The following is a 17,718-nucleotide window of genomic DNA, read 5'->3' as shown; positions in this document are numbered from 1 at the left end:
TGTTTTTGCAACATCGTTTTAAGAACTGTTTAAGTTTTATTGCTTTAAGAACTGTTTAAGCTGCCGCACAGCAGCTGATTTCCGGTTACGTGAGTGGTTTGTTTACTTTTGGGGGTTTGTTTTTCAGTGTTTAATAAATGTTTTATTTGTTATAAAAACCCCTGCCTCACTCGTATATTTATTGTTGCTGAATCCGTAACAACTGTAAAATGTACTTAACTAGAAAAAGATTAAACACAGTTAAACACAGAGCATTAAAACAACTGTGAAGCATTAAATTTATCACAAATAAAGTACATTTCATACATATTTTTGCAGTAACTGATGAGTCTAAGGGAAGTACCTCTTACAGTGTTGCATTAAATAACTTTATTTTTCAAGTTAACCACCACATAGCAGAAAAGGGGTAAAATATAATTATATTTCTGCATGAAAAACCCACCTCTCCAATAGTAAGCACTGAAATTCACTTGCCATCACAGAATGGTAACAACAGGCTTCGAATGTAGTGTAGTAGAAGGTAATTACACAGAAAAATTAAAAGCAGAAAATGTTGGAAGTGTTCAGCAGCCTAGGCAGCATTTGTGAAAACATCTTTCTTCATAACTCCCGCCATCGTCAATGGGACCTTACGACCAAAAAGATCTTTATCTGTCCCCCACTTATCTCCCCTTTCCACAGAGATTGCTCCCTCTGTGCTTCCTTTCCCCACTTGTCCCTCCCCACTAATTAACCTCTGATGTGCTATACCTGCCCATTCACCTCTTCCCTCACCTACCAATCTGTTGGGGTCATCTATTGTATCCAGTGCTCCTGATGTGGACTCTTCTACACGGGTCAGACATGATGTAGATTGGAGGGCCATTTTGTCCGGTCCATCCGCGAGAAGCAGAATTTCCCAGTGGCTATCCCTTTAACTCCTATCCCCATTCTGACATGACTGAGACCCATGGCAATATACTACCAAGTCAGAATGGTGTGGATTGTTCAGAAGGTAGGGCTCCCATGTACCTGGTGTACTGTCCTTGGTGGTACAGGTTGTGGGCTTGGGAGATGCTATCGAGTATCCTGTAACTACATGACAGGGCTGTCTGCAGCCACAGAGCACCGGCGGTACAGGGAATGTTGTTTAACAGGGCAGGTGGATTTTATAGATTAATTGGTTCGAGACAAAGCTCTTTGCCAAATTAATCAGGTGCTTACTGCTTTACCAGCTGCAGTGGAATGAATAACATGGATGGTTTGTGAAGCTAGACAGGCTTGTTGTATCGGCGCTGACATACTGAGGAGACTATGAGATGGGTTCACTTCCCTGCTTGAGGTACCTGTTTCAAACCCTTCCACTGTTGTGACAAAAGAACTGGCATATGTCATCATTTGTAGACCTGGTTTCTGGAAAGACTGACTTCAATCAATGAAAGCCTTTTCTAAAATCCTTTCTACAAATCTCCGAAGCAGGCAGGAAAAGCTGAATGAAAAAGGCAAGTTTATTAAAATCAGCAGATAAGGGAGGATTGGAATGAATTGATTGGATGGATTCCAATTGAATGGATTGGGTCAGAACTGATCTCATGAATGTAAATTTTTATATGTAATTTCTTTTTCTTACCTCATTTTAGAGGAAAGGGCTTAACTTCAATTCAGCTACCCAACTTTGTTCTGAATACCATTCAGCAACAGTAATAAAATGTAATTAAAAAGTAAATTTCAGAGAGTATAACTAAACAGCTTTATCAGAAACTAGTGATATTCAAAATAAGCTTCCACAGCTCTGGGAAAAACAAGTTGTTTTTAATTGGAATTCCCACCTCTTATCTCGTTGAATGTGGCTCTTCGCCTGTTATCAAAAGTTTGTAACCATCTTGGTGTTGTGAAAAGTGGTGATCTTCGATTACCTTTAACCAAGTTGCAACTAGATATTCAAAAACTTGCTAGTTTGTAGCAGTTGCAAGGACCTCACTAAATACCCAAAGTAACAATATTAAGCACTTTCTTGCTGTTGATTGAAAGAATAAATTATAAATAAAATATCCTATTCAGAGCTTTGAAATAGTTTTATCTTTCATATACACCCGTAACATTTAGACCCAATGAAGGCATTGGGTCTAAATATAATATATAAGAATACTTATTATCTGTTAAAACAAATATTTACCGTATATTAGAATATTTAGAACAGTTGTCCAAAAATAAATTTAGCAACTAACGGAGACTGCGGAGGGCAGGGGGCCAAACGCAGAAGAAAGATTGTGAACCACTCAGCTAGTGCACATACTGGGACTGAAAACTGCTGAAATTTCCAGCTTTGTCCAACAAAATCTGAATTGTAAGAATGACATCAGAGTCAATTACTAACGTTGTTCCCAAATTAACCTCTATTATATTCCTAAAATCAATGTAATCATTATTTATGTGATTTTAACTTGATGTACCAAGGCCAGAATTGCATGAAAGGGATTAATGACATTCTAGATCAGAAAGCTTACATCCTAAGGCAGCAACTGAAAAGTTCAAACAGGTGAAGCAAAGGTTCAGCTGTAACATTCAGAAAGCAAAGGATGAAGAGACAGACAGAGGGATATTGTACTTCAAAGTGCAGTGCTGTTGCAGTTCAAAGTGCAAGGGAAAGAAGTTGGTGAATGCCATCCACCATTGAAGAGGAGGATAATGATAATTGACAGTGTAGATCACAAACCTGACACGTGTAGGACAGCTGTCCCTTCGTCCATCGCAAACATGTTGGAGCCCGTGCAGACATATATGCCAGCATCCTCTGGACGAACATTACGTATGGTCAGGATTCCATTGAAGTCCACTGCGGCGCTCGGCAGTTTGCCTCCAAGCTGCCGGGTCCACACCAGTGTGTACGCTGGGGACTAGAATCACATCAATCATCACAGTTTGCTTCAGAAATTAGCAGCTGGTAAGTGGTACAACTGACCGCTGAATATATGCTGCATACCTGACTCTTTGCCGTGCAGATGAAACTGACAGTGACGCCAGTTCTCACAGTCTGTGTCTTTGGTTCTTCCACTGTCACAGTTATGGCTTTGAAAGAAAGGGCTGCAGAGAGAATTGGTCAAAGCACATCACATACTTTTATCTACATGCAATCTCTATCTTGATTTTTTTTAAATGAAGGGTATCATAGCGAAAAACCCAGTTCTGGACACACAAATAATCTAGGTGTAGCTGTTCTGAGACAATGCAAATCAAGTTAAACCTTTATTATGAAAATAGTGTAAATCAAAAAGAAACAATACACTGCTTCAGGTAATAAATGTGAAAGGGAAAATGTTAACTCAGTGCTGGTGCTTTTTGCTGGACAGCCACTCGTTTTGCAGGCACTAAATTGTATCACATTTAAATTGTACAGTTTTTAGCATGTACTTTATATATAACATTCATCAAGAACATTTAACATAGAACATAGAATATTACAGCTCAGTACTGGCCTTTTGTCCCAAGATGCTGTGCAAATGTTTAACTTACTCCAAGATCAATCTCACCCTACATTTTTCTTTCATCTAGTGTCTTTTAAATGTCCCAAATGTCTCTGTCTCTAACACCATCCATGGCAGCATGTTCCACACACTCGCCATCTCTGTGTGAAAAAACTACTTCCGACATCTCTCTTCTACTTTCCTCCAATCACCTTGCATAACTATGTACTTTTGCATTAGCCATGTCTGCCCTGGGAAAAAGTTGCTGGCTGCACACTCTATCTATGCATCTTACCATCTTACACACCTCGTCAAGTCACCGCTCATTCTCCTTCGCTCCAAAGAGAAAAGCCCAAACTCTTTCATCCTTTCCCCATAAAACATATTCATTAATCCTGGTAAATCTAACCTACACCCTCTCTAGCCGAAGACTGGAAGTTGGTAAATGTTATTCCTTATTTCAAGAAAGGTAATAGGGATAATGCTGGCAATTATAGACCATAAGACCAGAAATAGCACATTGCTTCTCCTCTGCCATTCTATCATGTCTAATTGATTATCCTTCTCAATCCCATTCTCCTGCCTTCTGCTCATAACCATTGACACCCTTACTAATCAAGAACTTATCAACTTCCACTTTAAATATACCCAATGACTTGGCCTTCACAGCAATCTGTGACAATGAATTCCACAGATCCACCACATTCTGGTTAGAGAAATTCCTCATCTCTGTTCCAAAGGGACATCCTTCTATTTGGAGGCTGTGCCCTCTGGTTCTAGACTCACCCACTATAGAAAAACATCCACTCCACATTCATCCTATCTAGGTCTCTACATATTCAAATAGGTTTCAATGAGATCTCACCTCATCCTTCTGAACTCCAACAAAAAGAGGCCCAGAGACACAAAACCTTCCTCATGCATTAACCCTTTAATTTCTGGAATAATTTTTGTGAACCTCCTCTGCACCCACTGCAATGCCAGCACATCTTTCTTTAGATAAGGGGCCTAAAACTGCTCACAATACTCCACGTGCAGTCAGCCCAATGCCTTATAAAGCCTCAGCATCACATTCTTGCTTTTATATTCCAGTCCTCTCGATATGAGTGCTATCATTGCATTTGCCTTCCTCACCATCAAATCAATGGGAAAGCTGACCTTTAGAGAATCCTGCACAAGTCCTCCAAGTCCATTTGAACCTCTGATTTCTGAATTTTCTATCATGTAGAAAATATTCTTCTCCTTTATTCCTGCTAGCAAAATGTCTGATCATACACATTCCCTGCACTACATTCCAGCGAATCTGATGTCAGTGGTGAGTAAACTACTGGAGAAGATTCTTAGAGACACGATTGATGAGCTTTTGAAGAAGCAATGGCTGATTGGGGATGGTCAGCATGGCTTAGTGAGAGGCAGGTTGTGCTTCATGAGGCTGATCAATTTCTTTGAGGAAGAGTTCCTCACACAGGTCACACTACACCCTGTAACCGTTAAGTTCTAAGATTTAAATTGAGAAGGGGGTTTAAACATTCACATCAAATCAGAATTAACTGAAATGAATGAATTGTATCCGGTTAAGAGGGATAGACCAGTCATTAGCTTTCACTCAAATTGTTCTGAGCAGAGCATCTTAATGCACTGCCAGCTCTTCAGAAAAATAATTAAGCCTTAGCTGCAGAACTTATAGGAGTATCTGAGCAAACAAATTCCCTCCCTAGGGGCTCATTAAGCTAATGTTAATAGCTGTCCACATACTGCACAAAGTTTGTTTGGAGTATATTGACTACAATTTGGAAAGAAATATCACACTCCAGAGTATCTATAACATACACTGTAACTTCAAAGCAATAATAAAATTGTTACTGTAGATTCATGGCGACACAGAGAAAAGTACACATTGTAATAAATTTACAATATGTCATTTTTGTCAATGAATTCCGATTTGTTAACATCTGAAAAAAGAATTATCAGGAAGACGTGCAGTAACTAAAGGACTATAGTTATGCATATAATTTGTAAAGTATAGAAGATTTGGCTCTTTTGTCTACAGGGTAGAAACTGGGTCACAGAAGGACATGTCCACATAAACCCATGGAGCAGTCAATCATTTTCAAACATATTGTCTCTCTTCTTGGATCATACTCTTCTTTTTCAGCAAATAAAACAACAGATAACATAATTGATAAGTAAACTTTAAGGATCTGTTCTCAATTTAGAAAATTTTTTGGTTTAGCGAATTTTTCATTATCATCTCCCATTCTCCTTAATTATTTTTTTATCCCTTCCATGACTGATAAAGTCTTTAAAGATTGGGATGAATTAGGTATTGAATGTTTTTGGGACCTGTTTATCTCAGGATCTCTTGCTTCTTTTGACCAATTGTCAAATAAATTTGCACTCCCAAAATCACATTTTTACAGATACCTTCAAATTAGAGATTTTCTACATTTCCAATTAGCTACTTTTCCTATAGGTCCTGATAAAAATTTACTGGACGATCTTTTATATTTAAAACCTTTTGTTAATGGTTCTATTACCAGTATCTATAACTTGTTGATTGATTCTAGACAAGACTTTTTAGATAAAATAAAAAATGCTTGGGAGGATGACCTAAATTGTCAGATTTCTGATGATAGATGGAATAAAATTCTTAAACGGGTTAATAAATCATCTTCCTGTTCTTGTCATTCTCTTCTACAATTTAAAGTGGTTCATAGAGGTTACATTTCTAAACAGAAACTCTCCAGTTTTTACCCGAATGTTTCTCCAATTTGTAATAAGTGCAACTCTGCTGATGCCTCTTTAATTCATATGTTTTGGTTTTGCCCTACAATTGAAAAGTTTTGGTGGGAAGTATTTCGTACCTTCTCTCAACTTTTTAGGGTCCAATTTGACTCAAAACCCCTTACTGCCTTGTTTGGTATTATTGCAAGCGAAGATATAACTTTAAATACTCCTAACCTACAGGTTTTAGTTTTTACCTCTCTTTTAGCAAGAAGAGCAATCTTGCTTAAATGGAAGGAGTCTACCCCTCCTACACATCTTCAATGGCTACGTGATATTATGTCATATTTAAATTTAGAAAAGATCCGCTGCTCAGTCTTAAATTTGAAACAATCTTTTTATGATATTTGGGGACCTTTCTTAAATTATTTTTCCAATTTATAAAGTTTAACAGTGCACAGACTTTTATGTATATTTTTATCTTCTCTTCTTAAGTGAATATGGTTTTTTTTCTAATTATCCATTGTCATCCATCAGCTTTTTTCTTCGGTAGTTGGTAGGGGGTTGACTTTTTTTATATATATAAAAAATTTTTTTTATGATGTATGACCTATCTTTAAATTTTTGATTACAGAGTGGTATACCTTTATGTGTTATGCTATAACATTTTGATCAATTTTATTACAATATATGAATGTACACAAGTTATGTTGAGATGTATCTATGTGTTGCACTCTGTAAATCTTTTTTTTCTGAATAAAAATATTGTAAAAAGAAAGAATCACTTTCAAACTCAATTGATTCTAACTTTAAAATGACATAGGAACAGATTATATAATGCCAAAACAACAATAAAGCATCAAATACCTGCAAGGAACAGATGTGGAAAAAGACACGAGCTTGCACTCTCCCAGAATAATGACCGAGATTGCTGAGGTTTGTTCCAATATTGCACAGAATTATTCAATGTGGAGGGTAAAGCTCAATTAATTTTACAGCACTTTCTCAAACTCACCAGAAACAATGACTTCAACCTGACTTGAATTGGTGCGCTCTAAATTTCGGCATGTACATATATAAATCCCAGCATCAGATGGAATGATATTACGGATCCGAAGCTCTTCTCCTGAAAGTGAAGGATACAGTGGAAACTGATGAGGCACCTTGATACAGCATCAACTATACAAGCTTTTCCAAAATTCTATCAAGCTTTTGGTAGCCAGCTGCCTGCACCAGCAAAGGAAAATATCTATACATCCAGTCAGCCAACTTCAATACCCAACTAGATCAATATTGTTACAAAAAAATCTTACCCTTCTACATTTAAAAACAAACATTGCATTAGACAAGCAGACCTTTTTTAAGTTAATGGTTACTTGTAAGCACATTGACAAAATTCTGTCACAAGAGTGCATGCCTTAAGAGTGTAGTCTATGGTCTTCCTATTTAGAGATTCAATTTTCCTCTGACGAGCACTATACCGAATACTGGAGTCCAAAGTAAAACACTCCTGGACCTTTCAGCAAATCAAGAGCAGTAGTTGTGCTCAGTAGCCAGTTCACCCTCTCATAGCCAAGGCAGGGCAGGAAAAGTTCAACTAAAGACCAAAGAGGGGAAAGAAATACTAGCGGGTAAGAACGCTTGGCTCCTCTCATATCTCTGATTTAGGAATCCCCTCAATTATGGAAAATAACCATCATAAAAAATATCGCCATCCATATCAATTTCAAGAATTATCCTGTGTTAAAACACTTACAGTGTTATCAAGAAGGAACATTCTAAAGCCCAGATAAGCCAGAACAATAAGAAAGGGAAGACTTTAATCAACAACTAAATTAGAAGACCAGAGTTTAACCAACAGTTCCAATACAACCAGTATAGACCAAGTTTCAGCTAACTAGAGTAATTTATAATGTGCTCATAGATGCAGTATTGCAGTTTCAACTGATGTTTCTTTATTTCCCCCTTGGAAAGAAATATCAGCATCTTTCACTTTGCTGAATACTATAGCATAAAGTACAGCAAACAACAGATATATGATAGTTGAACTACCCTCAGACTGTGATAATGTTGGACTAGTGTAAGATTTGGGTAAATGGATGGTCAGCATGGACATGATGGGCCAAAGAGCCTGTTTCGGTGCTGAATAACTCTATAAAATGGATTTCCTTCCTCCATTCCATTGGCAAGCTTCATATCAGATCACTGTCTGATGGGAATGGCAAATGAGCTTATACCAGAGCACTGCAGAATTGCCTCTGCTCAGGCTGTAGGTCTTCCTTGTCACTGCAAAAACCGGTACCACCATGCCTGCTGATGAAAGGATCCATCACAAACAACCAATGCCTTTCTGAGAGCAGACTGCACGTACTGACTACGGACAGTCAATATACGGAATCTTACGCTTTGGTTATATTATATTAATCAAGAGGACTGTCCGGTCTGGGATTCTTTAGAAGCTAATTCTGTTAATAAATTTTCTATCATTTTTCTTCTCAGATCCTCAATTCCTTTTTCTTTAAGTAATTTAGCTGATAATTTTGTAGTTGAACCCACTTTGAGGATTTGGGTACAATTTAGAAAATATTTTGGTTTATTGAGTTTTTCACTTTCAAGTCCCATTTTTCTATTTTTTAAACCTTCTATGACTGTAGTTTTTAAAGAGTGGAATAGATTGGGTATTAAATGTTTTCAAGATTTGTTTGTTGGAGTTAGTCTCTCTTCATTTGAACAACTGTCAGCCAAGTATAGCCTACCCAAAACCCACTTTTTTCGATATTTACAAATTAGAGACTTTTTGCGTTCTCAAGCACATACATTTCCTAAAAGTCCAGATAAGAATTTACTTGATGTAATTTTTAATTTGAAACCCGTCCATAATGGATCTATATCTAATATTTATGGTATGCTGTTGGGAATGAAAAACATTCCTTTAGACAAAATTAAAAATCTCTGGAACCAAGATCTCTGGAACAGATTGCAATTTCTGAGGATACTTGGAATGTAATTTTTAAACTGGTTAATATCTCATCGTTATGTGCCCGTCATTCCCTTCTACAATTTAAAGTGGTTCATACTGCCCATATGTCTAAAGATAAGCTCTCTCGTTTTTATTCTGATATATCTCCCTATTGTGATAGATGTAACAATGGAGAAGCTTCACTAATTCATGTGTTTTGGACTTGTCCGAGCCGTGAAAAATATTGGACGGAAGTATTCCAAACTTTTTCTGTGCTTTTTAAAGTAAATTTTAAACCTAATCCTTTGACTGCCTTATTTGGTATTGGTGGAGGAAATGATATTATTTTGGAGACACATGATTTGCATATTTTTGCCTTTATTTCTCTTATAGCCAGGAGGGCATTGTTGCTTAAGTGGAAGGATGCCACTCTGCCTACTCATACTCATTGGTTGCATGATGTTATGTCTTGTTTAAATTTAGAGAAGATTCACTGTTCAATTTCTGAACCTAGACAAGATTTTTTAACATTGTGGGGACCTTTTTTGAATTATTTTCAAAATCTTTGATTTGCTATTAAGCACAGATGTTGGCTAATAATCTGTTTTACTATATGTTAAAGATTTTTTCCTTTTCTTTTTTTTAAACTAAACAGCTGATTGTTTTTCAGTTAGTGGGCTTAGATTTTTTTATATAATGAAATGATCTTTTTTCAGTATTACTTTTAAATTTAATTTATATGGCTATGGGGTAATGAGACTATATTTGTGATTCCAATATATTGTAATCAATATATATTATATATCCTACTGTACTCTGTATTCTTTTATGTAAGAAATCAATACAAATATTGAAAAGAACACTGACTAAAGCCTTTGGCAAAAGGTACCGAAGCATTCGGGCTCTCACGACCAGACTGTTTCTTCCCCAAAGCCATTAGACTTCTCACTTCCCAGAATCCAGTGTGACACCAACTTTCTCACACACACACACATACACACACACACACACACACACACCTTTGCAATTATTGCTCATTTCTTTCTCAATTCCTGCTAAAACATTGTCTACATTTACATAATTTATTATTTTGTTATTTGCCCTTTACTGTGCCTATTGTTTTGTTTATTAATTATTGTACTGTCTTGCACTGTTTTGTGCACTTTATGTAGTCCTGTGTAGGTCTGAAGTCTAACATAGTTTTGTGTTGCTTCATGTAGCACCATGGTCCTGGAGGAATGTTGTTTCGTTTTTACTGTGTACTATTCCAGCAGTTATGTTTGAAATGACAATAAAAGCAACTTGACTTGACTTGGATACAGCTCAATGCATTACCTTGGCCACTTTGCTGAACGCGGCTGGACAGGGCCTGACCATCAGCTCTGCTCCAGTAGTAGTAGAAAGGAGCTTGACCAATGACCTGGCACTTCAGAGTCACTGTGCCACCTTGTTGCACTTCCACTTTCTGAGGGATAATACTAACCACAAAAGGATTGTGATCTAAAGGAAAAAGCAATGAGGTTTATTGTCACTGACATGACATGAAGTGTGTTGGTTTTATGGCAACAGTACAGTGAAAGACAAGAAAATGATTATAAGTCACAATACAAAAAATAAATAAATAATGCAAAAGAGGAATAGTGAGGTAGTGTTCATGGATCATCCCAAAATCTGTAAATCAAATTCATCCATTGAGTTTATTATTAAATACAGGATATTTATTGCTGCAAGTTGAGCAAAGATTAAATTATATCTGGGCATTGGAAATCTGCAATATTTACTCCCAATAAATTTCCATCAGCTATATTTAACCTATTCCTGAGCAGCAGCCACAGGAAATTCCAACCTACTCTTGAACTACTTTTAGTCTCTCTCTTACCATTTAGGTAATTACTATTGTTCAAGTGATCTAAACATCTCAGTATTTCCATTGCACAATTTTTCAAATGTCAGACTCCCCTGATTAAAAGAACGGTGCTGGGGGATTGGAGAATTACTGACATTGCTCAGTTGTTTGGTAAGGAAAGGATAAGCTCAGTAATTATGGGTTAAGTTAGGTCCCACGTGGCCATCTGGTTCAGAAAGAAAAAGCCCTCGGGATCCATGGGAGGGGAGCTAGCTCAATTCAAAACTGGCAGGAAGGAAAAGGTAATGGTTGATGGGTGTGACCGTGGCTGGAAGTTAGTGAAATGTGGAGTTCCAAAGGACTGGGTATACTGCCCCTTGCTTATTGTGATATATAGGAAATATCTGGACTTAAAAAGAAGGGAAGCCGAAAGAAAAATTTGTAAATGGTAATAAAATGACTGGCTGACAGAAAGGACAAACTGTAAATTGCAGGAAAATATAGGTGGTCTTGTCAGTTAGGTAGCAAAGTGCAATTTTTAATTTAATCCAGGGAAATGCGAGATAATGCATTTGGGTGGTGTAAAAAAGGCAAGGGAAGGGGAATGGAACAGTAAATGGGAGGGCATTGGATGATGTGGAGAAATCATCCAAGGTCCTTAAACATTAGAGGACAGGACAGGTGGTGTAAAAAAAAGGCATGTGGGATGCATTATTAGCCATAAAATTTAACAAGGAGCTTAGATTCAACTACAAACAACAGTAGTCAGACCAGAGCTTGCCTATAACAGACAATTCTCCTCACAGTATTATCAGAAAATCTGATTGTATTGGCAAGGGGACACAGGAGATGTTGCCAGCATTGGAAATTGGTACTTAAAGAGCATTCAAACCGGGATTGCTTCTTCCAAAAGAGGGGGCTGAGGAAAGATTCAGATGAGGTGCATTGAATTTGAAAAGACCTAATGAAAATAAGTATTTCCCTAAAAAATATTGGAAATAATTGGAGCGTAGAAAAACTAATTTCACTAAAGCCTGATAGGAGTCTGGAGCTCACTGTCCGAGAGGGAGGTAGGGGCAGAAATTCTCCTCACATTTAGAAATACTGATCTGTATTTGAAGAATCATGACTAATTTAGGCCACTCTAGTACCAGAATGGGGGAATTTCAACATGTGCAAATACAATGGACTGCTTCTGCGCCTACGTTTTCTGTGACCCTGTGCTCAGGATACTGCAGATACCAGAGATCTGCTTCAATTCGTTCTATATGAGTGACTCTGAATTTCCAGTCGCCTCTCACAGCCTCAATTCCACTCTGGCCCAGGCCTCCTCTACCGTTCTAAGCCTAGCATGGACTGGAGGAGCAGGACACAATCACTGTTCCTGCTCAGAACAGCCCTCCAGGCTCAACATTGAACTTAACAACCACCATTTCCCACATCATTATTCCAGATTTCTGGCCATTGAGCCAAGTTCTTTGGGAATTTCAGATAATCATCTTTCATCTCCTCAGTACCCATACTCCTTTGCTCCTTTTAAACCTCCAGATCTTCTAACTGGTGCAACATGAGCACTGTTTCACTTACCATGGCACAGCCAAGTATTTCCAGCATTTTGCTTTTGCTACTAGCACAAACTTCCACTCCTATCCGATAACTGATGATTAAGCGATGGAAAACTAGATAGAGTCTTCCCAGTTGAGGAGCTGATCAGCACAGTTAACGTCCTGCTCTGGACCAAGGCATTCTGCTACATTGTGCACTTCTATACTACTCAGTAATGATAAAAGGAATGGTGAATTTGAAGATGTATGATTCAAAATCTCAATTGAATTAGTACATTCCATGCTCTGATTTTTGTAAAAAACATGGTTTTTGAATTTGCTTTTGAATACAAAGAATTACCCTACAAATTCTTTGCATGTTAATTGTGTGCAACAATGATGTATACACAGATAAATAGAAAGCTTCAAATCTTCCCCTCCCAGACCTATTCATATACATACCAATCGGAAGGCACCTCTGTCCTGGAATTCTAGGATTTCCAGTATACCCAGGAGCACAGCTGAAACAAAACCCACAATGTTACTGGATGGAAAATCAGAAATCAGTAGCAGATTGCTTATACCCCTCAAGGCTCAATTAAAACTGTCATTGACGTGTCCTAGCATGATTTTTAGTGCATTTATATTAAGACTCATATCTGTCTAATATATAAATATAAATGACAAAGTGTGAGCTCAAAGGATTTACATGCTTAACTCCAGCATTGGTGTAGCACTAGAGAAAGCTCTACTCAAGACAAATGTGCTCATTTACACACCACAGTATTAAGTACTGTTGCAAACCCAAAGTATTCACTCAGGTTCACGATACATCCTGATCTCGTATCAGAACCCCTGATGGAGGACCACGGGCAAGGTTCAGAAGAAGGAGTGGGGAACAGGAGAGTAGCTATAGGTCTAAAAATCCACTGGGAGTGTGTTATCTCAGTAGGTATTCTTCTTATTAGGGAGAGGGGGGTTTAAACAAAGTTGGCAGGGGATGAGAATCAGAGTGATAGGGCTGAAGATGGGGCAGTTGGTATACATTGATGAGTCTGTGGGGATGGACAGGCAATAATGGGGTAGAATTGAAAAGGGTGAAGAATACAGGACTGAAGGTGTTATATTTTAATGCACGCAGTATTCGAAATAAGGTAGATGATTTGTAGCACAGTTAGAAATTGACAGGTATGATGTTGGCATCACTGAGGTGTGACTGAAAGAAGATCATAACTGGGAGCTTACTGACGAAGGATACAACTTGTATCAAAAGGACAGGCAGATAGGCAGAGAGGATGGGGTGGTTCTGTTGATAAAAAACTGAAATCAATTCCTTAGAAGATGTGGAATACTTGTGGATACAGTTAAGAAATTGCAAGGGTAATGAGACCCTGCTGGAAGTTATACTGTATATGATAGTCATGGGGTATTTCAGTATGTAAGTATATTAGGAAAATCATGTTGGTGCTGGATCCCAAGAGAAGGAATTTGCAGAATGCCTACGAGATGGCTTCTTGGAGTAGCTTGTGGTTGAGCCCACTAGGGGATAAGCATTTCTATATTGGGCGTTGTGTAATGAATAAGATTTGATTAAGGAGTTTAAGGTAAAGGAACTCTTGGGACATAGGGATCATAATATGATAGAATTCACCCTGCAGTTTGAGAGAGAGAAGTTAAAGTCAGATACAACAGCATTACAGTGGAATAAAGAGAATTACAGAGGTATAAGACAGGAGCTAGCCAAAGCTGACTGGAAGTGGACACTAGCCAGGATGGTGATAGAACAGCAATGGCTGGAATTTCTGGGGGCAATTCAGAAGACACATGCTAGATACATCCCAAAGATGAAAAAGTATTCTAGAGGGAGGATGAGGCAACTGTGGCTGACAAAGGAAGTCAAAGACAGCATAAAAGCAAAATAGAGGGCATATATTAGAACAAAAATTAGATTGAAGTTAGAGGATTGGGAAGCTTTAAAAAAAAACACAACAGAAGGCAACAAAAAAGAGACAAGATGAAGTATAAAGGTAAGCTAGCCAATGATATAAGAGAATGTGTCAAATGTTTTTAAGATGTAAAAGGAGTAAAACAGAGGCGAGGGTGCATATTGGAGAAAGCAATGTTACTAAGTATTTTGCATCAGTCTTCACTATGGAAGACGTTAGCAGTATGCCAGAAGTTTGAGAGTGTCTAGGGGGCAGAAATGAGTGCAGTTGCTATCACTAATGAGCAGGGCTGAAGGGAGCTATGTTACCTGGATCAGATGGATTACACACCAGGGTTCTGAAGGAGGTGCTGAAGAGATTGTGAAAGCATTAGTAATGATCCTCCACAAATCACTAGATTCTGGAATGTTTCTTGGAGGACTGGACAATTGCAAATGCCACTTCACTCTTTAAGAAGTAAGGGAGACAGAAGAAAGGAAATTGTAGGCCAGTTAGCCTGACTTTGCTGGTTGGAAAGATGTTGGAGTATATTATCAACGATGAGGTTTGAACTTAGAGTCACATGATAATAGCATTGTTTCCTTGAGGGGAAATCTTGCCTGACAAATCTGTTGGAATTCTTTGAGGAAATTACAGGCTGGATAGACAAAGGAGCATATGTAGATATCGTTTACTTAAACTCTCAGAAGGTGCCGCATAGGAGGCTGCTTAACAAGAGCCCATGGTATTACATGAAAGTAACTAGCATGGATAGAACATTGGCTGACTAGCAGGAGGCAAAGGGTGGGAATAAAGCGACAAATTTATTCCCAGGGAGCAGTGATCACTGTCCCCCAGATGCTCACCCACTGACAGATCTGTGACCTGACCCGGTTTGTTACCTAATACTAGATCTAGTATGGCATTCCCCCTGTCGGCCTGTCAACGTACTGTGACAGGAATCCATCCTGGACACACTTAACAAACTCTGCCCCATCTAAACCCTTGGAACTAATCAGGTGCCAATCAATATTAGGGAAGTTAAAGTCACCCATGATAACAACCCTGTTATTTTTGCACCTTTCCAAAATCTGCCTCCCAATCTGCTCCTGGGTATCTCTGCTGCTACCAGAAGAGATAGATATATAAAAGCAAGGGTGTATTGCTGAGAATTTATAAGGTATTGGTCAGATCCCACTTAAATTACTGTAAGCAGTTTTGGGCCCCCTATTTAAGTAAGGATGTGCTAGAAATGAGAGGGTCCAGATGAGGCTCATGAGAATGGTTTGATGGCTCTGGGCCTGTACTCACTTAAGTTTAGAAGAATGAGGAGGATCTCATTGAAACCTATCAAATGTTGAAAGGCCTAGACAAAGTGGATGTGCAAAGGATGAGTCGAGGGCCAGAGGGCACAGCCTCAGAATAGAAGGACGATCAGTTGGAACAGAGATGAGAAGGGATTTCCTTAGCTAGAGGGTGGTGAATCTGTTGAATTCATTGCCACAGAAGGCAGTGAAAGCCAAATCATAGAGTATATTTAAAGCAGAGGTTGACGGGTTAGTCAGGGTGTCAAAGGTTACGATGAGAAGTCAGGAGAATGGGTCAAGAAAGATAATAACTCAGCCCTAATGGAATGGTGGAGCAGAGTCGATAGGTCGCGTGGCCTAATTCTGCTTCTGTGTCCTTTTGTTTTATGTTCTTTAGCTTGTTGACATGACTATTTGGACCTTTTTAATCAAAGACAGCTCCAGCCTCTAATTCCTCCATCTGGACTTCAGAAGGTGAGAGGAGTAGCAGAGCCTTGTCCACTGACTGATCCACTAGACCCCAGGCAGGGAGCAATTGAGAAAGTGATCCTGTTATCCAGGACTGAGCCCAGGGGGAAGAGTAGGCTCCAGGGGAGTGGATGGACAATCTTGACGGACAATCAGACCAACTTACCTTTCACAGTGTTGCCCGGTGTAGCCCGGTAGACAGGCTGAACACGTGTAACCACCCACACCATTGTTCTCACAGATGGGTGAGAACCTAGGAAAGAAAGACTTGTGAGACACACACCACAGAAACATCACTTCCACACAGTCAGATGCATTTAAATCTATAATGACCCACAAGCTGGGATCCGCTTTGTGCTGCTTTAACAATGACCCTGCTAGTATCAATGACTGACAGTGGCAAAGGTTGTGAAGAGGGACATGGAGGATGTGGAGAGCATGGTCTGCCAGGATTTAGCAATGACTCTCTCACACCACTTGACTGCTAAACTACAGGGAGATAGTTACGTCATTCAGTCTCCTGCTGTAGCATCAGTGGTGAAAATAGAAACAGAAAGGACTCAGTAGGTCAGGCAACATCCACAGAAAAACTTAGACTCTTCCACAAGCCCAGTGGTTTCCAGAGGCCTTGAGACCTCTGATAGACACCAAAATACAACCAATTGGTTAAGCAGAAGCTTATGCTTCAAAATGATACAAATTGACAGTGCAGGACTGTATAACATTCTTAGTTGCATGTAAAACACACTGAATGAGCTATTAAATGTTAAGTGTTTGTTTAACTAGGTAACTTACTGGTTTTCTGGGATTGTCAGAGGACAAGCACAGGGTTGGCAATCCTCTGGAGTACCGGTTGTGGCATCACCATAATACCCAGGGGCGCAATGAGCACAGAACTCCCCAGCAGTGTTATGTAAACAGTTCTATTTGAAAGAGTTAAAAAGAAAATTGCTTTAATTAAGTCAATTTCATACTAGATTGTTGCTTGGCTGTCTCAGTGTATTAGATATCAACATATGTAGAGAACAAAGTACTCAGCTCATATCGATTTTGTGTTGCAGTAAATCCATCTATTCAAGCTTCTTGTACCACTGGATGCAAACAACTCATCCTCTGCCAATAGTCAACGAACACATCCCATCAGCGAGTTGCTCGATAGTCATGGAGCATACCGATGTTGTGTTGTCATCTGGACTTATGGTGTACCGTTGGATGGTGCATGATCCAAAAAAAACTTGAGTGATTGTCTTGGCTGTTTTTATTGTTATTGCAAAACCCTCTTGAACACTGGTATGTGCTACATGCAGTGTGTTGTGTACTGCTGGTACCGTGCTTCACACCTTGGCGCCAAAAGAACGCTGTTTCATTATTCATCTATAATTGAATGATCATTGAACTTGAATACAGTTAAATTTCTCTTTGATGATTGAATGATGCTCCCTACAGTTGGAAAAGATTATGAAGTGTAAATATTGCTGACTTTAACAACGTGTCCGAGCCAA

General features: G+C 38.7%; 1 protein-coding gene across 6 annotated transcripts in view; it reads right to left on the bottom strand.

Moving 5' to 3' along the window:
• hspg2 (heparan sulfate proteoglycan 2) overlaps positions 1-17,718 on the bottom strand; it is a 528,874-nt gene that overhangs the window by 183,055 nt on the left and 328,101 nt on the right. For all 6 annotated transcript variants that reach the window (XM_073031647.1, XM_073031648.1, XM_073031651.1 and 3 more), the window contains exons 44-50: positions 17,012-17,139; positions 16,383-16,469; positions 12,979-13,037; positions 10,462-10,626; positions 7,183-7,293; positions 2,963-3,063; positions 2,696-2,876 (exon numbers count right to left, since the gene is read on the bottom strand). In XM_073031647.1, the coding sequence (XP_072887748.1) occupies positions 2,696-2,876; positions 2,963-3,063; positions 7,183-7,293; positions 10,462-10,626; positions 12,979-13,037; positions 16,383-16,469; positions 17,012-17,139 (832 nt within the window). The remainder of the gene's footprint in view (positions 1-2,695; positions 2,877-2,962; positions 3,064-7,182; positions 7,294-10,461; positions 10,627-12,978; positions 13,038-16,382; positions 16,470-17,011; positions 17,140-17,718) is intronic.

This window comes from Hemitrygon akajei, chromosome 29, assembly GCF_048418815.1.
Source record: "Hemitrygon akajei chromosome 29, sHemAka1.3, whole genome shotgun sequence".
Classification (NCBI taxonomy): domain Eukaryota; kingdom Metazoa; phylum Chordata; class Chondrichthyes; order Myliobatiformes; family Dasyatidae; genus Hemitrygon; species Hemitrygon akajei.
This window is presented reverse-complemented; position numbering and strand designations above follow the sequence as displayed.